The 23,097-nt window shown below is 47.4% G+C and overlaps 1 protein-coding gene across 3 annotated transcripts in view; it reads left to right on the forward strand.

Moving 5' to 3' along the window:
* Window positions 1–23,097, forward strand: part of TNKS2 (tankyrase 2) — a 2,182,082-nt gene that overhangs the window by 526,905 nt on the left and 1,632,080 nt on the right. For all 3 annotated transcript variants that reach the window (XM_069611330.1, XM_069611331.1, XM_069611332.1), the window contains exon 9: window positions 15,865–15,986. In XM_069611330.1, coding sequence (XP_069467431.1) covers window positions 15,865–15,986 — 122 coding nt within the window. The remainder of the gene's footprint in view (window positions 1–15,864; window positions 15,987–23,097) is intronic.

Genomic DNA, 23,097 nt, shown 5'->3' on the forward strand with positions numbered 1-23,097 from the left:
CCCAACTGACATCTCTTATCAGGAGAATTATACCACGTTTGCCCTCTTGTTCTCTCTGTAAATCCATTTGGTCCGTATTCAAAACTTTCACTTAAGTGTGCACGTGTCTGTCGGAACGCCCCAGGGTCACCACTATAAAAGGGCCAACTTGCTGTTTTCTCCTGGTATCTCAGTCTCGTGGTTCACTTTAGCGGCAGAGTTTTGCTTTGAGTATGATGTTTCCCTCTTGTGGTTCCTCGCTGATATGGATGCTGCCTTTTAACTTGACAGCATCATGGATAACCTGTTTGTGGTTGCCGACACCTTTGCTGCCCTTCTCTGGATCCTCTCCACCTCAGTTAGTCTCCCGCCACGCCGGTACGTCAGGGTGACAGAAGGCAGTTCAGCCTGGTGCAATCCTGCATGTCTGTCTCTCTCTGTGGCCCCGCTTCCTGCTCCGCATGCTCTGCACCACGATCTGGCTTCTTAACGTTGATTGAATGCACAGCAAATAGACTGCACGTTTGTATTGGCATTACTGTTGATCCTCATTGACTCTTTACTCCTCTTCTTCGTCCCAGTACTTAAAGCATTCTGGGAATTGAAGTCCAAAGGATTACCATAGTGTTTTAAGTTCTGTTGCACATATTTATCTTCATAACAATGATCATCAGCATCAGAGGTCAAATGAGTTTTATAGAGGCTATGTACATGTGAAGGATGAATAAAGTTCTGCTTAAGATGTTTAACTGAAGTAGGTTGTAAGGCCTCACTATTAAAGGGTTCTGAATAATGACAGCAGGCCATTAGGCACTATGGGATTAGGGTTTCTTCTTCACAGTCAAGGGAAGACTATTGAGTCCCCCCTGTCAGATTCGTCACGTCCCACCGATAGCAATCTGCTCCCATGTGAATCCACCCTTGGAATACCACCCCCAAGGCCAGGATCAGGTAGCGGATGCCTTTCCCTGGCCACATGGGAGGAGACCCTAGGCTGGGGATCAGTGATGACTCTGCAGGATTCATCACAATATGTCCACACATGTATATTGTGAATACCAAACACGCAAAGCTTATGATTCTTAAATAAAGTGGGGCTTCCCATACTTTCCCGGGAAAAATTAGCATAATTCTTTAGACAACTGATTACAATTATTCACTTTAATTGAGCTGATAAATCAGAGGTTTTAATTACATTTGCACTTATCCGTATTACTAATTGTCCAACTCCTACATCTTTTTTCAAAGACATTTAATTGATAAATGCTACGTTTTAAATATTTAAGGAAAGGAAAGCCTTGCTTTGAATCTCAAGAAGCTATAAAGGTTGAACTGTGGAATGTCCATGAGTAAGATGCTGGTGTTTAGACTATTTGCTGTTTTTGATCTTCTCATAGCTAGTGAAGTGTGCTATGAACTTTGTCAATTCTGCATACAAACCAGAATCTGTATTGGCACGTTTTATATTGTGGATGTGGCTAGATTACACTTATAGGGTCCCTGGCACAGGACTGCATTTTCTTAGATCTTTTAAAGCTGAGGAGTTGGCCTATATGGCAAGTCAGCCTTAATGGTCTGGAAGAAGTGGCCTTTTTGTCTTTCGCCCTTTTGCAAAATGACATCATGCCTGCCTTCAGAGTTTCAGGATTACCGACTTTTGGTACTGAGCTTTGAGAATGTTTTACAAACCAAAGAAAAACCCATGAAGCCTGTGTGTAGGCACGGGTTACCAGCATGCATCTTTTTGGGGGTATTCATCCCTCCTCCTCCAGCTGATACACAGGTCCCTTTTTTAAGCCGTCTGCTCAAAGGACTTCCAATGATGTTTGGGATGCAATGTGCCATTCTGATGTTGTTCCTCATCTATCTCTCCAGTGTCATCATTGGTGCTTTTGGGTAGGCTACATCCTTAGTGAATACCTTTTTGTTTGGTACCTTCAGAAGCAGGCTTCATAGTTTTATATGGAGGTCCTCAAATGTCCATCCCCTCTGTCCTTAAATGGCTTTGTTGCAATGGAAAAGGTGGTGTGCAAACTGTTTGTTTCAGCCAGGAAACCCAGTGACTTGCTCGGTATGAATATGCCACCGCTCATGGTTTCCATCAAAACCTCCCCTGAGGTGCCAGCCAGTCCTTACTCTAGTGGGAAGTATAAGGTTCCTCTGCAAATGTACTAGAACAAATTCTGGTGCCCTTCGGGGCTTTCTTCCAGGTGATAGTACGGGACCAGTATGGCTGTTCCCAGACATTACTCTCACATACGCAGGAATGTTGCATTTCCCAGACATAATATGGTGACTGCTTTTAGGCTGAATTTGCAGCCTACTTCCTTTTTGTTACATGTAATATGGCCTCATGTTGAGACTCCAAGGTTGTCCTCCCACATGTGTTAATATCCCGCCATAATATTGCGATACAAATATATCACCATATTTTTGCGGTGATATTGAGCCATGGACCCTGCTGGGGACACCCCTGCAACCCCCGCATTATTTTCAAATGTGCGGGGGACAACTCTGCAACCCCCGCTCCCGCAAATTATCCCCCCAAAAATATCGCCTATGGCGAGACAGACGACCATATGTACGGCAATATCTTTGGTGGGGATAATATGTAGGGACACCGTGCTGGTGGTTATGTCCAAGGAACCAGTGCAAGACATGACTGATGGACACAGGTTTCACTCTAGGGGGCGCTTGAATACATAAAACCAAACACACAGGGGTCATATTCTAGAAAACTGTCTGCTCACTGCTTAGAATTCTCTAAGGAATGGTGAAAATGTATCCCTTTGCTTGCAGAGGAGACCAATCATGTAGCAGCATGGGCACTACATGACACAAAAAGAAAAAAAGCAGGCTTTAATGTCTGTTTGAAAGGCCCCAGGCCAGACAATTACACATCTATGGCTGACATTCTAGATGGCTCTGTTCCTCCTGAGTGATCGCTACAGAGACCAGAGTTATATTTTCAGAGACGAATACCCCTGTTTTTAGGACCAGTCATGGTGCATTCATTCTTGGAGGCGACTTCGGCACTGGAGTCCCTGAAGAGACCAACCACCCCATACCCGCAGCATATGGGTGTGAAGCATCCTACACCCTCACCCACTACGGTCCTAGGTGTCTTTCAAGCCTGTTCACCATTGAACCGGCTTCCCCGTCTGCTGTCTGCATGTTGGGTAGTCATGTGTTCTGTATACCCTCACTGCATAGGCCACACCGATTTAGGTGGCAGCACCTGCACACTCACTGCTCACTCATGTGCGGACATTTGTTTGTCCCCAGAGCACAGTTAGCCATTCAGTCGAAGTTGATGCAGAAGGGTGCTGAGTCTTTGACCTCTCAACATATGCTTGTTGTCTCTCTGGAGGCACTGCTGTAAGGGACCTTGATCAGAGTCATGCCTTCTGACCACATGAAAAACTACATTAGTATAGCAATTTTGGGAGCCCTGCAAGCTACTACAACTGCAGAACTGATCAAACAGAAAGGGACACTAGGCATGCACCCCTTCCAGCAGCACTGCAGCATTTTGGGAATCTCCTAGACCACACCTGTCACAATAGCGATGACCCAGGGCTTGCACACAGTCTTTTATTAATGATCCAATGTGTGGGAGCTCACTAGTAAACACAAAGAGCTGTTGTGAAGCTGAAGTAATGAACTGTGTCTCGCTTCCTTCCGCCTGTCCTCAAGATGGCTAAGGGTATAAACCTTTGGTGTGCCCTCATAGACGAATCAGTCAGTCAATGAAGGCGAGGCAGGAACTCCTAGGAATGTCACACCAGAGACACAAAACATGCGAGGAAGGGAGAGGCATGACCTATCCACGGTGATAGGGAGATCATCCAGCCAATACTAAGCATTATTACCCTATTTATGGGTTGTACAGCCCCATAAAAAGTTGTATAGGGAGCTAGCCTTGGAAAACTAGCAAAAAGCAGCTCACAAAGGCTGCTACAGTTTTTAGGGTTAAGTCTGATGGCTGCCCAGCAGAGTAGACGTCAAGCAGGCTCAGAAGGGAAGGGGAACACAATGAAATGATTACTGGTAGCCTGAAATTAGTCCTTCTTAGAAACTAGAAGAAAGGAAGAAGCCAGAGCCTGTTGAGGGGGCTCAACGTCAAGAGGGTGATTCTTGGCTGGTGGTTGATAATACATTCAACCTGACAGCAACCATATCATGGGGAAAGAAATCCCTCCTGATTGCAGTAACTGTTGAGGGCCACCAAAATTACATCTGTTAAGGTGTACCAAAGGCAAGTGGGAGTAATAAGTTCTTATAGGTATGTGCTGGTGATGGCAAGGAGCCTATGAAGAGGGGACCAGTTGTCTGGACAGGGACGTCTTCTGATACAAGGAGAAACTACAGAGAATTAAAAAAGCATGCTGGGCACTAGATACCTACGACTTTCATAACGGCAAAGAAGCCAGCAGGGCTCTATATCCCTGGGACTGAGTGCAGCAAATTGAGAGCAGTAGGTGCTGTATCCCTGTGACATTGGGGTAAAGACGAGGATCATAGAAACGGACGCATGGCCATATACAGTGGGCTTTTGCACTTCTTCAGGAAGAGACCTGAACATGTTTCAGTATAGTTTTGAGTTCTAACTGCATCACCGAGGGCCCAGTAGGCATTTGTCCCATCCCGTATCCCATAGGAAGTCAAAGGTTGAGAGAAGGCGCATAAAGGGCTGAATTGTGTGGGTTTTAGAAAGGACGGATGAGCTAGGACGACTAGTAAACCACAGATGTTTTAATTTAATCCCACCCTCTTCTGTTATAGTAACAATCCATGTTGGCCACCCTGTTGTTTTTGGAGAAGTACTCTCTGTACCATATACCTCTCCTAATCCAACCTGGTATGTTCACTCGGCATATAGGATGTTACACTGCAGTATAGGTTTGTCTTGTGTTCTGTTTCATCTTCATCACAGTCCTATGAGGACAGGCCGCCTCAATGTGTTGGAGCAAAAGCATATGTTCCCGGAACCTGAAGGTGTTCTTTTTCTGAGCGGGTGAGACAATTGGTCTACACTGACAGCACTACCAGTGTTCTTTGTCAAGCTGTGAAGAAATCATGCCCCTCACCAACGTGTTCTTGCTCTGGAGGACTTGAAGAGGGACATTGATCATTGCATATCACTCGACACTCGTTGGGCGGTTTAGGCAGCTGCTGAGTAGACTTCCTGTGCAGACTAATTTGGGCACCACACAAATGGGGGCTGCACAAGCAGGTCCTGGTCTTCCTCTTCAAGACATGGGATCTCCCTGGCATCCACCTCCTTGCAACTCGACAGAGCTGAAAGTGCAGTCATACTGCAACCTCAACAGTTTAATTTGCTATGGGATGCCTTCCATTTGAGTGGTCTCAGACATTCACTTGTGTTTCTCCTCCCCTTTCCATCATGCTTAGGTTCCATGAAAATTCAAGGCACGCATGGGATGTTGGCTTATACCAACAGTACTCCACTTGCTGGATACAATCTGTTAATCTGATCTGTTGCCCAGCTCCTCCTGCTGTCCAAACAACATGACAATGTTTTGTTTTGCATTTCTGCACTCATTTGCTATGCTCATCAGGATAGTTCCTCTAAACTAGATTTGGGTATCTTAGATGTCAGCTGACCATTTCGTTGTGTTAGGAGAGGCAATCAAGTAGCCTGCACAACTTCTTGGCAGTCTCTGCAGTGTTCTACGAGCTCCTGCTAATTTCTGTGTTGGAGTCTGTCTTCAGTGCTTACTACTGAGAGAGGGTTGGACTTTCATACAAAACCCCTCTTTCCCACGGAGCGGCCGCGGAGTGGCTGCAGAGTGGCAGTCTCTGCAGTGTTCTACGAGCTCCTGCTAATTTCTGTGTTGGAGTCTGTCTTCAGTGCTTACTACTGAGAGAGGGTTGGACTTTCATACAAAACCCCTCTTTCCCGCGGAGCGGCCGCGGAGTGGCTGCAGAGTGGCAGTCTCTGCAGTCTATGGCAGCTAGGGCAGGGCGGCCTGCTAGCAGAAAAAGCCGCACTCCCCGAGTGTCCCTAGTGTCCGCTGCTGCGGTGACCAAAAAGTCTTTGACTGGCGGTTTGATCTCGGCCACTTACTCGGTGTCAACATCACTGCAAACTGAGACACAGGGTCCCCGACTGCGGAGCGCCAAAGCAAAGATGATCCTTGCGCCTAATCAGTCTCACCTGGATTCCGAGGCTGACTCCGAGGCTGACTTTTCCGGCACAAGGCCGGTCTTCACTGCATCCAGATCTTCTGCATCGGCGCACCAAGACTCGGGAGCACGCCGGCTGGACGCCCGGATGCCTTCACCATCTGCTAGCCCCCCGGCTTGTCTTCTTGCCTGCCCCCAGCCAACTGAGAAGTCCCCCGCGGCCACCGGTCACCCCCCGCCGCTTGAACCGAGTGCGGAGTTCCCCCTCGGAGGAGAGGAAGCACCGTGTGCTGCAGGTGAGGAGGGACTGGTGGGTCGGGGGGGTGAAGAGAGGGCGGCGGGTGACAAGCTACCTTCCACCGACCTTCGGTGTTTATCACGCCCAAGGGCTCGAAGCCCTAATCTTCAGGTGGACGTGGAAGTCAGTGGACCGGCAGCACCGGCAGATGATTTGTCAGCTCAGATAAATTTGGACGTAAACCGCCTTATAGTGGCGCCGACCCTCCATCCTCCCCCCCCAGATGGTGGAGAAGCTCAACTCGGGGCACTCCCTCTAGAGGTGGACGCGCTAAGGGGAGCGATCCTAGCGGTTTCAACTGAAGCGGCTCCTCCTGACCCGGGGGTGTTCGACCCTCTGATAAGGGCTGCGAGAGCCGATAGGGTAAACAAACCAGCTCAGGCCCCCACACGCGTTTTGCATCCAAAAAAGAGAGGAGGACCGGTCCGTAGGAAACGTTGTGCACACCCACCTCAAAAGTTGGGGCTGAAGGTCTATCAAACACAGCGCCCTAGACTTTCCTGTGCCCCGCCTTACCTTCAGCATAACCGGCAGAAGGACGACAAAACACATCAGCCGGTAAACAACCGATTCTTCGCAAATCTTCTAAAAAAGAAAGTTTCACCTTCAGAGGAACTTTCGGATGCAGAGATTTTAGAAGTAACAGCGGACCAAAACACTCCCATACTTGGCAGGGGAGGCCCCACTGACTTGCGCCCAGTCTTTTCACTGGAACCAGCACGCTTTTCTTTTGCAGGAACCGTGGCAGATGCTAACATCAGGTGGCACTTTGGCTCCCCCCGTACTGGTGTACCACCCTCGCAAATTCCCTCTACCAAGTCCACAATTGATCTGGAGAAAGCTACTAACCCTTCAAACTCCCATTTATCATCAGCTGTCTTTACGGCCCCTGAAGCAATGGACCCCCTTCCTAGACCACTGCCGGTTGGGCCAGGGGCTCTAGCAGTTACACCACCGACAGCAAAGTCTCTATTGCAGAAACAGGGCTGTTCAAACCCTCCAATGTCCGTTATCATTGACTTAAGTGATGCCGAAGATTCTGCCTCCATTTCCTCTCAAGTAAACGACACAGAAATCGGTCCCCTAGCACCTACGACTCCGGATCTTTTTGACCAAGGGTCCAGTGAGGTGCCCTGTTTAGCTACGCAAGGTCCAGTCCGGGTCCCCACTGAGCCTTTCCCGCAAGAAAGAGGCCGCGCAGCGGGGGCACAAACGAGTCCTGGTTTCCCTAGTCCTTCAACTGGCTCGTCGTTTGGGAGCACCTTAACGGTATCAAGCTCAACGAGCCCTATACGTGTAAATGAGAGTGGAAGAATACACACAAAAGACACCTCGCCCAAAAGGACGGATTTAAGACTCATTATGTCAACGGTAACTCTGGCCATGGCCCCTTTCTGTAAATTATACGAGTCAATAAACGACTCCATGAGAGATCACACCTCCATTATAGCAATGATGAATAGCCGTCTAATCTTCTTGGAAGGCTACATCAACGCACTGAACAATAAAATGGAAAAGGGTGCCAAAGACGTGGAGTCTGGTAAGTCCGCACCACAACTAACGAAAGGACCCTTGGTGGATGTCAGCTCCCAGACTTTGGCCCCAAGCTCGCAACTCTTATATGAGGAGCCAAGAACAACGGTTAGCCACAGGCCTCGGTGTGAGGGTCCGAAAATGAATAAGTCATTGCCCACCAAGTCAAAGGGAAATGGAGCAATACGTGATGAACCAGATGAAATCACAACAGATAAGGGGGCTGTCCTGGATAGGAAAGCAAAGGAGACCACTTTGGTAACGAAAGGTCAAACAGCGACCCAAAAGCAACTGACTATTAAGTTCTTTTCCCCTCAATCGACCACTAACAAAGTACAGGCGGGTAAAGACAAAGGTGAATGGCACTGTGGCTCTGGGACCCCCCTTACTCGTGAACCATCCAAAGCAGCGGCTGAACGGGAAACCCGAAATCTGAAGTTGGGGCCAAAGGTTCCAGACAGCGTACCTGTAAATAAGGAATCTGAGCAGGTGACAGACGAGGACCTATTGAATTGTAGTGTTTACACCCTATCTGATGATCAGGAATCACTCAACAATTCTTATTAAATGGACGAGGAGCCCTCTCCCTTTTGTACTTTGGAAAGTCGTTGCAAGAAGCTTCAAAAAAAGTGTAGCTGGGGGGAAGGTTTGCGGGAAGACAGTAGCCCCAAATGGCATTTTTCTAACTTCCAAGTCGAGGGTAGGAAAGAGTCAAATTCCGATAACCCTCACTCAAGACTGGAGGGTAGAAGAATTGATTCTCCTGCGAGACCAAGTTCTCCCTCTGAAACTAAATGGGTGCACGCCACCCGCGATAAACAGCTTCCGGTCAAGCAAATTTCCCCAGTTACAAATCGGAAAGAGAAGCAAAAGTCGCACCAATCTAAACTGGGAGAAAACAAAGGTCGAGGGTCATCGGCACACGTTTATAAATCAAAACGAAACTTCAAAATCGAACAGTTGCCAAACAACAGAAAGTACGTGATACTGAATAGAAGCTGCCTGTTACAACTTCTTAAATGCGTACCATCACTCCGAAAAGTCGAATCAAACGACCTTGCCAGGGTCGAACCTTTCCATCAAGGTAAAATGGCATGCGCGTATCTACACGTGCAGACGAACTGGGCCAAAGTGAGGATCTCCGAGGCGGCTGAACATCTACTAAAAATGGGTTTCGACCTGTTTGAACTGGAAGAGACTGCTCGATTTACCTCGCCCAGGAAACCATCAGAATCAACAAAGTCTGCTACGGACACGAGGAGTAACAAACCACAATCGCACTTAAGACCTGGTGAGGAGAGAGGATCCAGACTTATTTCAATACACACTGAGCCTTCTTTACAGAACGCCTCTCCCCGGTCTTCTCTTTCGCACCCTAGCGGTAAAGAGGGGAGCCAGTGCCCTAAAACGGCCACAAAGACAGACGGAACTGCCCTAAAGGATCCTTTGGGTATAAGAAGGTGTCCTCAGGGACCCAGGCCGAGGATCGTAAGGACCATATATCAACCACCGGGGGGAAACAAGACTGGCACCCATGAACCTCAGAAACAAGCCTCACCAGCGGAACAATGGGCATGGTTGCCCAACGCATTGACAATAAATAAGAACAGATAGCAACCCGTGGAGCGCTTGTCCGCTCCACTCGCCTCTACACTACTAACGGGTAAACCTGATCTCTCCCTGGGGTCATGGAACACTCGTGGATTCCAGCATTTAACGAAACAAGGAGACATAAACTTGGGATGCTTAGACATCATTTGTCTGCAAGAAACTTGGATGATAGAACGCCCCTCCATAGACGGATACGACTTGACCTTCGCTCCAGCTATCAAAGGTCCCTTTGGCCGACCGTCATCAGGCCTTATAACTGCAATACGCTGCGGATCCGGTTTACATCTAATGAACACTCTGAGAGTGTCAACTCACCTATTGACCACGGAAATTATTTGGACTGAGGCCGAGGTGAAAAAGGGTAAGCCTAAAACGCAAGTTATAATCATCCTAAATGTTTACTGGAATCCGGCGAGTATGACCGATTCACTCCTCATAGCACTGATTGAGGATTCAATCGATGAAGCACGAGTAAGGTGTCCTGAGGCCCTGTTAATCATCTGTGGAGATCTAAATGCCACCTGGTTACCACACGATTCAGCCGGTGACCCTCCTCTTTTTTCGACCTTAAGAAGTAAACGCGGTGTGGCTTGGCTGTCCTTGATGTCATCCCGTGACCTGCTATGTGCTGAGGATCTATTCCCCAGAAGTGACAGGCCACCCACCTGGGAAAGAGGAAACTCTTCAGCAGACCTCGACCACATCTTCATAAGCAGGCTCTTAGCAGCTTTGACCACTTCGTTCGAGGTATGGAGGTCCTCGGCTAGCGACCATAACCTGCTTGTACTGAAATGGACGTCCACGAAGCTCGTGAACTTATTCATGCCTGCACAAGTGGAGGTAAACAACCAGCAAAACCGCTTAAGACTCTCAGAATCCTCGATCCTAAAGATACAGGCACAATATTTGGCAACCGGAAACGAGCACAACCCACTGAGTGACCTGCAATTACCAGATTACCAACCTCTTCTGGTACCTTTCAGAGCTAAACCTGCTGGCCCCAGACAAAACAACGAAGGTGCTAGACATCAATACAGCAAAGAACTTGTCCTAAGACGGAGATCAGTAAGGCGTGCCAGAAGAAAATTTGGTGTCTTTCCTTCACCCGAAAATCTGGCAACCTTGAACCAAGAAAAGAAATCTTACAAATCATGGCTCAGGTTCCATCGTAGTAATCTTTACCAACAAGACGCCGAAGCGATGCTGAAGCTTGTCTGCGGTCACCACCCCCGAGAGTTCTGGGCGCTCTTAAGATCTTCTCTGTCGCCTCACGAGACCTCACCATCAAATCCAATCGGGGAAATAACCTGGATAACATTCTATTCAAATCTGTTCAAAGCTCCCGCATTGTCAACCTCTTGTGAACTTACAACAAAACGAGTACCATGGATAGATTTGAGCGATGAATCTGAGATTCTCAAGGTCCTGCAGAATTTGAAACCATCGCGAGCACCTGGCCCGGACGGAATAACAAATCTCGACCTAAAAAAATATCCAAGTCAGTGGGCTGTGTTGATTAGTGAAATCTTTAAACGCTGCAAACAGGCTTGGCAAATTCCGGCATCATGGACAACATCCATCATAGTCCCGATATTCAAAAAGGGAGGGAAAGAAGATCCTAAAAATTACCGCCCGATCGCACTTCTGGACACGGTTGGCAAGGTGTTTGGTTCTCTATTACTTCAAAAATTTCAGGACTGGGCCAGGGAGGCCGAATGCGCCGACCCGTTTCAAACGGGATTTACTAAAAACAGCGGTACGACCACTAACATCATGTTTCTCAGTACACTCAAAAGCAAGGTGCTGGGAGGAGGCCCTAGAGTGTTTCTAGCGTTCATAGATCTGGCTCAAGCTTTTGATCAAGTAAATCGTGAGCGCTTGTGGAGAAAACTGAGTCTTTGGAAATGCCCGGCCGAACTGCTTCAACCGATTCAAGCTCTACACCAAGAAACAAGGGTGCGAGTGAGACTAACTCAGGCTGGTTTGTTGTCCTCTGAAATCCCGGTGGATCGCGGTGTGAAACAGGGTTGCCCCCTTGCCCCGTCACTCTTTATTGCCTACCTCGGCGACTTCAAAGCCTCGGAGCAAACGATCCGCTCCTTTCCACCGACTTTGGGCAAAGTGAAAACATCGAGACTACTCTACGCTGATGACCTTATCTTAATGGACTTGACTCCTATCGGTCTTCAGCGTCAACTCGACCATCTGGCGGCATATATTCAAACGAATGATCTAACTATAAACACGGCCAAAACAAAGATCCTGATAATGGAAAAACACAAGCGACCAAAGGAAAAACTTGCCTGGTACCTGGATGGGGTAGCACTGGAAAAAGTCACAAACATCACATACTTGGGAGTAGCATTGGACTGCTCGAGTATAAATGCATCTCTCCAAAGTTGCCTAATGACTAAAGCAAGAAACCTAGCGGCACAAGGCAGGGCATTGGACAACAAGTTTGGAGGTTTTTCCCTGTTACCCCTGATAAAATTCTACAAAATGAAGGTGGTGCCATCCCTCACCTATGCCGCAGAAGCTCTCCCGCATACACCCACAAATTTGTGGCTGAAGTTAGAGGGTCTATTTTGGCGCACTGTTCTAGGTTTCCCCAAGTCTGTGCCGGCTCTGTTGATCAGAAGAGAGCTTGGCCTATTATCGTTGGAAGGGACCATGGAAACTAAATCGATGATGCTGTACAGGAAGATGCTACTTTCGGACTGTCCTTATGTGCTAGCTATTGTACGCACGGAACTATTGACATCTTCCTCTTCTGTGCTCAAATCTTGGGAAAGGGCTCGTAAAATGAAGCTTGCGGAAATCAATTCCTCGGAGCAGGATCTTATCAGCAATCCGCTAAAAATAAAAAGGAAAATCAGTGAGCTTGACTGGATTGAAACCCTGAACAATGCATCTAAAGCCAAATCAGTCAGCCATTTGCCGCCCCATGAGAGCAAATTAAACACTGTTCCGAATTACCTGAGTAAATTCCCTAACAAAGCCGCCAGAAACTTGTTTTTGAGAGCGCGTCTAAATTTACTGCCGACACACGAGATACTAAAACTCAGAGGACAAAGTAATTCGAACACATGTCGTTTTTGCAAAAATGAGACACACGTAGAAACTATACGCCATCTCCTTTTAAATTGCCCAGGAACTAGAGCCGTAGGCGAGAAATTTCTGTTACCACACCTTTCTGCATCGTATATCAGGGAAGAAGAAACGTGGTGGACGCGCCTGATGAGCGGAGAAAGAAATACCTGGACTATAGCCACCACACAGACTTTGAAGTTTATTCTATCTCTCTGAAAAACTAGCCCAATTTTTTTTTTTTTTTTTCTCCTTCTCCACTTCGGCTTCACCTCGCTTCAGTTTCTTTTTCTTTCTCCCTCTTATTTCTTAATTTCGAGCTTCATCCTTTGTTCTTCACTTCGTTTTGATTCCAATTTCGTTTGTAAAAATCATTAATTTGATTAAATCAACTAAATAAATAAATAAAAAAACTTCTTACAGAAAGGCTGGTTGAATCCTGAAGGTCCTATCTCATTTTCCTTGGTGCTACAGGAACTACAAGGCCATGGTTTTCTCTGTTTGCGAAATCCGATCAACCAGTGCCACTCTGAAGATCTGCTGTGGATGTATCTTTTGATAGCCTTTGGTGAAGAGTCCTCATCCTTCCTGGGACCTAAATATTGTGGTGTCAGTGCTATTTTATAAACCATTTGAGCCTATGGCTATGTGCAGCATCTAGCTTTTGACCTGGATGACAATAGCGAGGCACAAGAATGAGCACCAGGCCATGTTAGCCGAGGATACAAACAGTGTTTCATGAAGGCAATGTAGTTTTGAGGGCCCACCCCACTTTGTTGAAAGTTGTTTCTGTGTAAAAAGAAAATCAAGAAATACTTTGTTGTCTTTTTTCCCCAAATCCCCCTAGTGAGCTAGAAAACAGTTCTTTTCAAGTGGATTGTGTCCTCCAACGTATTCCTCATCTTAAATGTATTCCATCCAGCTTTGCTGCTCTTCGGAAATTTTTTCGGCAGAGGGCGCCATGCGTCGATGTCGTCCAGTCGATAGTCCCTCAAGGGCCTCCGTCGAGGGTGACGTCATCGGGTGTATAAGTAGCACGCGCGGCGCCCGTTTGCCTCAGTTCTGTTTTTCCCCTCTTTTGTATCTGTGATCTTGTACTGTGTAGATTGTGCAGGCAGACAGGTATCAGCCTTGCGAGATTTGAGATGGCAACAACCCGGAAAAAATCTACAGAGGGGTAGGATGGGAGGGCGATGAGGAATACGTTGGAGGAACATCCAATCGAAAGAATGTTACCAGGTAAGAAGTAACTTGTTCATCTCTGTTTAAGAAGTGCTCTGAAGTTTACCCAACCAATGAATTATGAGACTCGAATAGTCTTTGTGTTGTGCAGCATTCATAATTCCTGTTTCTGGGGATTCTAGGGCCACTTTTTGGGGCCTGCCAGCTTTTTTGCGTTTTTGTCCTTTTGGGGGGGGGTAAGTTAATTTGGTACAGTTAAGAGGATGTAGGTTCCGGGATTCCATCCTGAGGACGAGGCCAGAATGTGAGAACTAGAGTGTGGACTGCTCAAAGGGAGGGTCTAGTCAGCCCAAAGTCAGGGCGGGAAGCCATCGTCTGTGGTGCACCAGCCAAACCCGATACCAGCGACCAAAGGAAGAGGAGGATGTTAGACATGATGCAGGACAAGGTTCTCAAAGGTCTTGCAGATCCTAGAGGCGTGCCCAAACCCAGAGAACTATAAATCCCAAGGTCCACCTAGAAAACGCCTCCCAGCTAGGGTTCTCTTTCCCCAGAGAAAGACTACCTACCACACCCTGTCCTCGATTTCTAGAGAGAGTACCACACAAGAGGCAAGAAGAATTGATCCCAAGTCTCTCATTGGTATTATAAGCAATCACAGAAGTGGAGGCTGGCCACCAATCCCCACCCTGGCTGCAATACCTGTGCCCTTTTCTGCCATACAGAGGCTGGAAGACAGTCCCAAGCCATATAAAATACTTCACATGTGGCAGGAGGCTTTTGGAGTTAGACTGTTCATTTGGAGGTGGCTGGAGAGTTAAACGGAAGGAACTGGAGATATTGAATTGGAGTTCTGGGAGCCTGCGGAGAGCACAAAAAACAAGGCTGGTAGAGAGCGGCCCAGTAGGCTGGGATAAGGAGGAACGTAGACATTTTGAGGAGAAGTGGGTGGCAGAGGAAATGGGGAGGGGGGGTGTTTGTAAAGAGGAGGTGGTTGGAGAAATTGAGGAGGCGGGGAAATATATTGAGGGGGTTGGCAACGTAAAGGGGAAAGTTGGAGAGACATGAAGAGGTGGTAGGGGAGCAACAACAGCTGACGGAAGGTTGGTGGTCATCAGAAGGAGGTGGTAGGAGGGATCAGGAGGTTGTTGGGTAAAAATGAGGTAAACCCAAGAGAACCTTAGGAAGATGAACCAGGTCTACCGATTGGGATGTTTCCGGTGCACTGGGTTGGCCCTAAGCAGGTGCTAGAGGCTGGAGGGGAGCATGAGCTTAAGGTGTGATGGTGCGAACATGAGTTGAGAGCTGGCAGAGAGAGCAGGAACATACCAAAGGGAAGTGTTGTGAAATACTTGGCTACTTGTGCAGGCCGGGGAGGGATTCAACTGAGCTGCTTCCAGCTCCCACTCAAGCAGAGGCTGTTTCCCTCTAACCTCTTGAAGAAACCCATGGGGCACTTGAACTGTAAAGCTAGGTAAACCCTTCACAACAGGGACTGAAAGTCCAAGAGGAGAGAATGGTCCCGAGAACTGTGGGAAACGGGGCTTGAGAACCCCTTAAAACCCAGATTGAGAACCAAGGAGGCGAGATCGGTGCATGAGTCCCTTAAAGCTCAATAGCTATTCTCTTGATTTACCAGGGAACACCCAGCCCTGAATTTACTGCAGGTTCGGAGGACGTTTTGTTAGAAACACTTTCTTTTGTTGAGCTGGGTCCCTTGTATGACCTTTATCAATCAATGTCAGCCATCTGACAAAGATGATATCTGACCCAAAAGCTTCCCAGCAAGAAAAGCTGTTGTGTATATTTCACACTAATATCATCTGATATGATAGATACATAGATGGCGCTCTTATGAGTAATTTAAGCTCTTTATTTGCTCACCAATTTGGGATTGGTGCCTCATGTGGTGAGTAGTAAGTAGAAAAAGTTGGAATGTAGTAGCAATTAAGCGCTTAATTGTTGTAGACTCCTGCCCTAATTGCCATGCTTCTTTCAGTAAACAAGCACTTTTGTCTTTCTAGATGAATTCAAAGGTCACTCGTTACTGCAGTCCGCAAGAGAAGCAGATATAGCCCGCATTAAAAAGATTGTTTCACTGGAAATTATAAACTTTAAAAGTCCAATAACTCATGAAACTGCATTGGTAAGCATTTGTGTGTTGTATTGCACTTATGTTATTGTTTCTTTAGTTTGTTGGTAATGATGGTAAGTAAAGTGTTAAGTATTTCCCAAAAATCAATTTTAATTTGCTATCTGAATTCCAGAACAATATAACATATTGAATGGAGTGCTTTTTCTCAGTCCTTCGTAACAGTTTTACCTAGCCACTGCCAGTTTTATTGTCCGATAACCATTTTCTCTCAAGAGGATGTATTTAACCTTCTATAGAATAATGGGGCCAATTTAGGCTTCTTTCTGGCAACAGCCCAGAGTGACACATTAGAAGCCTAGCACTTATTGACTGTCTCCAACAAGATCTAGCATTGCTTATGGTCCTCTGTTGGGATTGTTTGTGAAATACATTTGTCTTTTGAGGAATCTAAGGAGGCTGTTGAATGTTCCAATCTGTTGTAATTGCATAGGCATGGAATGCACAAACTGCCGAGTGGTGCCAGAGGAGACTAAACTACCTGGTAAAATTCCTACTCCCTTTAAACTTTAACCCAGTAAAAGACTGACCTGATTGGTTCATTGTGTTAAATCAACCTAACCTGTGCAGAAGTGGCGTGGATAACTGGGAGACAGCCGGCCTTGGACCAAACCGCACACCAGATGCAAAGCATACTCTGGTGCCACCTGCTGCCCCATTTGGCTGTTTTTCCTTTTGAATACCTTTTTGTGTTCCATCATCTAGAACAATGGTCCCCAACCTGTAGCTCGCTAGCAACATGTTGCTTGTGGCCCCATTTTATGTTTCTCGCCGTTGCTCTGTGATGGCCAGGCTCAGTATTGCTCCTGTGCTGCCTCTGGCAGCCCTTGGTACTGCAGCCTGCCCCTCTTTGCAGTGCACATCTTCAGTGCGCAGGTATGAGCAGTGACAAATGTGTCCACCCCTGAATTGTCAACACCCTTATGTATCTGCATGCTGTATGTGACAATTCACAGGTATTCATCCCTCCTCCCCCAAGGGGGAGCCCCTGCACCATGTGCCCCTGCCCCCTGTGAGGCTAGGGAGGTGAGCCTGCTCCGCAAGACCCCCGAGTCGAGGAAAGTGGGACTTCACCGGGAGAGACTCCCCCTTTGGACAAGGAAGATGTCACTTTAACAAAAGACATGTATTTAAATGGGACAAGTAAGAGAGAAGAGGAGGAAGAGCCTTGTGCACAGAGGAATCCCTTGTGGAGGTGGAGTGAGGTCGAGCTGCGGAGCCCATGACTTTCAATGAGGCAGAGAACGCCAGTGCAAGAATATGGAGGCGCAAAGAAAGCATTCTGAGGAAGGAATGAGCTATCCGGTGGTGGTGTGACCAAAGAGCAGCGTGGTGGGCAGGATGCCCAACCAACAACGCTGACACCACCGGTATGGGAAGTATGTATAGCTTTTGACCGCCAGCGTGCGTGCAGAACATTAACCTGATGAGGGAACGGGAAATCAAATGGTGAGAAGGACGAGAAAGCACATCCGAGCGAGAGTCCCGCCACCGCCCCGACCGAGAGAGAGCTACCGGGGGAACACAAAGAATGGGAGGCCGCCAGGGCAACAGTATAGATCCGAAGGAACTCGTCCCGGTTCGAAGGACGAGAACGCAACCCTAAGACTTTGTCATTGGAATTTTAAGAAATTAACAAATTACCAGAGGAGGGAAGAGGGTTATTGTATGTGAAGAGAAACTCGTCCCAGTCCTAAGCACGAGACATTACAGGAGAAACACATTAAGAATAGAAGTGACAAACCTATCAAAGAGGGATTTAAGCAATCCAGGTGGGGAACAAGCAGAGACTGGAAACAAGTTCCCTGGGTGGCAGGGAAGAAACAATATAGCTTCAGAATTGAAGACTGGAGAAACGTCCATCATAAAACATGTAATGTAAGACAGAGAAGCTATAACAGAGGAAGGCTCAAGCTAAACCTACCTCAGGAAAGCCTGAATGGAAAGGCAAGAAATAGTCTACAAGTGATGACAAAAGTGCAAGATCCTCTGAAGAGAAGATAATCTAACTATAGGATCACAGAGCGTACGAAAGCCACGACTATTCTTGAACTACAAGAGTTGATCTCATAGACTATCCAAGGAGATTATCGAGAAATATCTGTTGCACAGAGAGAGTCTGTAAATAACAAGTCTATTGGAAGGGAAGAAAGACCAGGCAAAGATAAGACATTGGGCCTCATTATAAGTTTGTATTTGTATTTATTGATTTATAAAGCGCCTTACACCAAGGCGCTGTACAGTGGAACAACTTAATATATAAAAACATAAACAATATAACGGTGGAAGCAAAATTACAATATGAATCATTCAACAAAACAGTGAAAAGAGCAATTAACTGAAGGGGAAAGGGGAAGTAGGGGAGTGGGACTGGGTAGGGGGAGAGGGGTGGTGAGTTGGAGGAGGGAAGGGAGGTGGGAGAGAGGAGAGAGATAGTCAAGGGAAAAGAATAGGGAGGGAGGGGATGCAGAGGGGGAGGGGGTTTCAAGGAGGAGAATGGAGGAGGAGAGATTTAAGGGAAGTGCGGAATGAGGAGAAGGTCGAGGTGGAGCGGATTGCGAGAGGAAGGGAGTTGCAGTGCAGAGGCGCTAGGAGTTGGAAGGAGCGGGAAAGGGAGGAGGCACAGGGGGATGGAGGTACAGTGAGAAGGAAATGGTCAGCGGATGGAAGGGAACGGGAGGGACAGTAGAAAGAGAGAAGGGAGGAGAGATAAGGGGGAGCAAGACCATGGAGGGATTTGAAGACAAGGCAGAGAAAGTGAAATTTAAGTTGGGAGTGAAATGGTAGCCAGCCAAGGTAAGAGAGCGAAGTAGAGATGGAGTCACGGGAGGTAAGGAGATATAGGGTACGTACAGCAGAGTGGTAGATGGATTTAAGGGGGGGCAAGATGAGATGTAGGTAGTCCAAAGAGTAGGGAAGAGCAATAGAAGAGGCGGGGAAAGATGAGGGAGGAGATTAAGAGTTTCGTAGCGTGGAAAGTGAGGGAGGGACGGATTTTGCGAATATTGAAGAGGTGGTAGCGACAGGTGCAAGAAGTGTGGGAAATATATTGGGAGAAGGAGAGAGAGGAGTCAAAGAGAACGCCTAAATTACGAGCTTGGAGAGAGAAAGGGAGATTAGAGGGAGGTGAAACCGGCAGGCTGCCACCAAACTTGAGAATTTTTCCAGTGCCCGCAAATGGGCAAATGCTGAGTCATTACGGCCCTGCCGGACCCGGTAATTGCCCATTCGCGAGCGCCGGAATAAATGCTCCCCATTCCCATTTGAACCCCATAGGGCTCAATGGGAATTGGAAGGTCTGATGCGCCAGTGTATCCGACATGCTCTGCTCGTGGGTTCTGGTATGCCCGCCAGGCCAGTCCTGGCGGGCGGGAAGGCACCCGCAAGCAGAACTCGTAGTTTGCCGGTCTGGTAACTACAGTACCAGCAAGCTTACTGGTACCCTAGTTACCAGACCTGCAAACCTATAATGAAGCCCATTTGCTTGACCTTTTTAAGTTATTTAAATAGGTTCTAGTTTGTTTGAATGGAGGACATTGTTACTTTGGACTTCCTGACCGCTAACAAGCACCTTTTAGTTTCTTTAGGTGGCTACGGTATAATAGGGAAAGTTAGACATACATAATTAATAAAAAGATATTGGGCGTCATTATAAGCATGGCGGTAGCTGTGCCTGTAAAACAAGCACGGCCACCGCTGGAGTTGCATTTTTACTGGCACCCGTCAATGAGGAATTACGGGGGAATTCCGACATTGCCGGACCCTGTAATTCCTGCATGGTCAACAACGGTGCTGGTGCATCCGCCATGCTGCTGTCACGAAACATGCCCCTGAACCCCTCAGGTATAACAGCCCCCTGGCAGCAGTGGGGCTAAAGCCCTTCACACTGGCCCCAAGGGCCTTAAAACTCCCGCAGAAACATACATGGAGTCTGTCCTTGTGCCTTTGTCGCCAGGCTCATTATCAGGAATAAAGCAATACCAGTTTTGGAGCTTAATCCAACATGGAGGCCTATTACACAGCTCAGTTCTTTAGAACCAAGCCATGCGGTCTAGTGTTTTGGGTGTGGCAGAGCCTGGAACTACTTGGCCTGGAACTACTTTACCTGGGCTATTTTAACCTCACCCAAACAGCAGAACATGCTTTGCGTTATTCTGCACTCCTGCAGCGTAACGCTCACCGTGTCCAGCTCCTGCTCATCTGCTTCTCCAGCGGCCCGATCCTGAAGCCCTAGATCTGGATTCCATTAATAACCTGGAAGAACAAGAACAGCATTAGCGAGCAAGAACCCTTATCTGTGAAGTAACCGGTCTTGAATCCATCCTGCGCGTCGCTTACCTCGCCCAACTCTGGAGTTCGCCGCAACCTGCAAAGGTAAAGAAACAAGGACAGCATTAATAACCATTCTTAACTGGGCAAGCAGCGAGTCCTGGCAGCACCCTGCGCTTCTCTTACCTCGCCCGTCTCCGGGTTTCACCGTAACCTGCAAGGGAGAAGGAACAAGGTAGCATTAACAAAGCACTTATCTGGGCAAGCAGCGCTTCGATCGCTCATCACTCCGGAGCATCACCTCAACCTGTACAAAGAGAAGGGAACACAGGTTAGCAATTAACACCAATAAACAGCTCAGCGCTCCGCGCATCAATAACTCACCGTGGTCTTCGCCATCGGCGCGGCAACTCCGAGATCGCAACCATCCCTGTGAAAACAAAAAGACATTGTTAGGGAACAGCGTAGTGGAGCAAGATGCTGAGAAGACCGAGAAAACGGAGGGCAAGAAAGAGACAGAATAAAGACGGAAGAGACATAACTCACCCAGAAGACAGCAAGCAGAGTCGGAGTCGCAGCCGGTCTGGACCTGACAGAAGGGCACACGGACCAGTGTAGCAACTAGGTCCACGGAACGCCCGCACCAACCATGCGCCCCTGAACAGAGACGCAGGACGGAGAGTTCAACGCACAAAAACCTAAGGCGCTACCCCAACTTCTGCCACATAACCAAGCAGATTGGGGTCCGGGATAGCACTTAGACCTCCATCCAGTATCTTGTGGTGCCCCTGTGGATACCAGGTGAGCATCACAGCTGCGCTCGCGGGTGCCGCTCTGCCCGCCAGGTCAGGCCAGGCCTGGCGGGCTGACAGGCGCCCGTGAGCACAGCTCGTAGTATGGCGGTCCGGGAGCTACAGTACTGGCATTCTTACTGGTATCATAGTTCCCGGACTGCCATGCTTATAATGAGGCCCATTGAATCCTGTCCTCAGCATGTCTGACTCCTTAAGTCCGAGGTGATAAATGCGCTAACCTCCGGTAAGTGTCAGGGTGCATATTTGATAGTAGGCCTCTGTGACATTGACATCTTGTATGGGGAGGGCTATGGGCATAAGTGCAGCTGCACTGCTCTGAACAATATCACTTGTTACTGTGTATGCACATGTCTTTTAACTGCAATACAGTTAAGCAAGAAACCACTCATTGCTTGACTCCAAATGAACAGTGATTAGCTATTTGGAGTCAAGAAATACGCAGTTTCAAAAAGAAAAATAAACAATGGCAGGTCTGAGATCAAAGGCCTGGGATAAACGCGCTTAGACAAGCAGGCTTGCAGTGCAGACACTTTTGTGTGTGACTGGGTGTGGTACTGCTTTATCCGCACGTGTGCATGATGTGGTGGAACTGCATGTGCTCTCACATGCACAGGCCCTGCATGGTCTTCAGGTCTTCTCCGTGCAGCCAAACATTGCGCTAAAGGCGGCACGATCAGCAGGACAGACAGGACTGAGAGGAGTTTTTGTCTGTCACAATGGGGGCTGAACTCCCTCTGTCAGGCAGCAGCAAAGGCAAATTGGTGCCAAATTGTAAATGACTGTCACTCATTCTGTCTTATCTCTAATGTGGGGACCCTATATGAGGAGCAGGTTGAGCTTTGCATTTTATTTACCAGCATTAATGCATCTTGCGTTTTGGAGAGGCTTGTGTGAATTAAGGAGCCTTCGAAGGAAACTCATCTTGCTGATGCCACTGATGGCATTTATCTTTGATCTACTTTATGTGCTCGGTCCTTCTCTCTGTCTCTTTCTCTCAGCGGGGACAAGGCAAGGGGGGGGAGCAGTGGTCAGAGAGCTGCATTGACAAAGTAAAAGAAGCATGCCCTTATTGCTTTCTTTCTTGCTGAATTTGATAGATACATGGACCAGTTTTATGTGCTTGAGGTCCTTAAAGGACGTGTATTGAAGGACCTGGAAATATTTAACTGTGAAATGTTCCCAGATGATTTTAGAGAGCCCCTTTGTGGCCAGCAGAGCATTGACATCTCCGCCCATAAATACCACTTGGAAACATCAAGGATGTTAAGGATTTCAATCGGGCGACACACCTTGGTCTTAGCCCGGTATGTAGTGCACAATTGGAATGCTTTCTCTTTATATTCTACAAATTCAATTTGAGATGGCACACACCCCGTCTCACACACCCTTTTTCAAATACCCCGGGTCACAATGGACCGTGAACCAGACCGGTTGGTGGGAATGCAATATTAAGAAAATCATACAAGTTTTATTATTGGGCAGCAATCACCAATGGGGTGATAATTACAATGGAAACTGAAGCAATACATTTGGTTAACCTTCTACAAGAACATATACAAAGTACAAATGAATAGGAACACTTTTTCTCTTTGGGTATATATCACCTGAGTTAAGATTTCCCCCTGCAATGCCCTCCCAAACCCCTGTGAATCAAATTGGGAATGGGCAGAAACAAGCAGCAGGGAGTCAGCGATATTGTGCAGCAAACAGAATCTAAATCCGACCCTCCCTCATAAAATAAGAGGCCCTTTGCAATAGCATAAAATGACACTCGGAAATTGACAAATAATTAATGTGCAGTTAAATCTGAGGCAAATATGATTTCTCACAATGGCAGTAATATATAAACACTGGAAATCACAAAGCAAGTTCTCAACAAAAGGCACATAGTCCAAAAACAAGTTGTAAGTGAGAGCACAGTGCAGCCGAATCACACGTTGGAAAGTTGCTTTTTTCTCAATTGCCGTTTTAAATTACACAAACGATTTTTATGAAAAACGGGTGAAATTCTCAGATTTGGA

This window comes from Ambystoma mexicanum, chromosome 8 (genome assembly GCF_040938575.1).
Source record: "Ambystoma mexicanum isolate Mex_15411 chromosome 8, UKY_AmexF1_1, whole genome shotgun sequence".
Lineage (NCBI taxonomy): Eukaryota > Metazoa > Chordata > Amphibia > Caudata > Ambystomatidae > Ambystoma > Ambystoma mexicanum.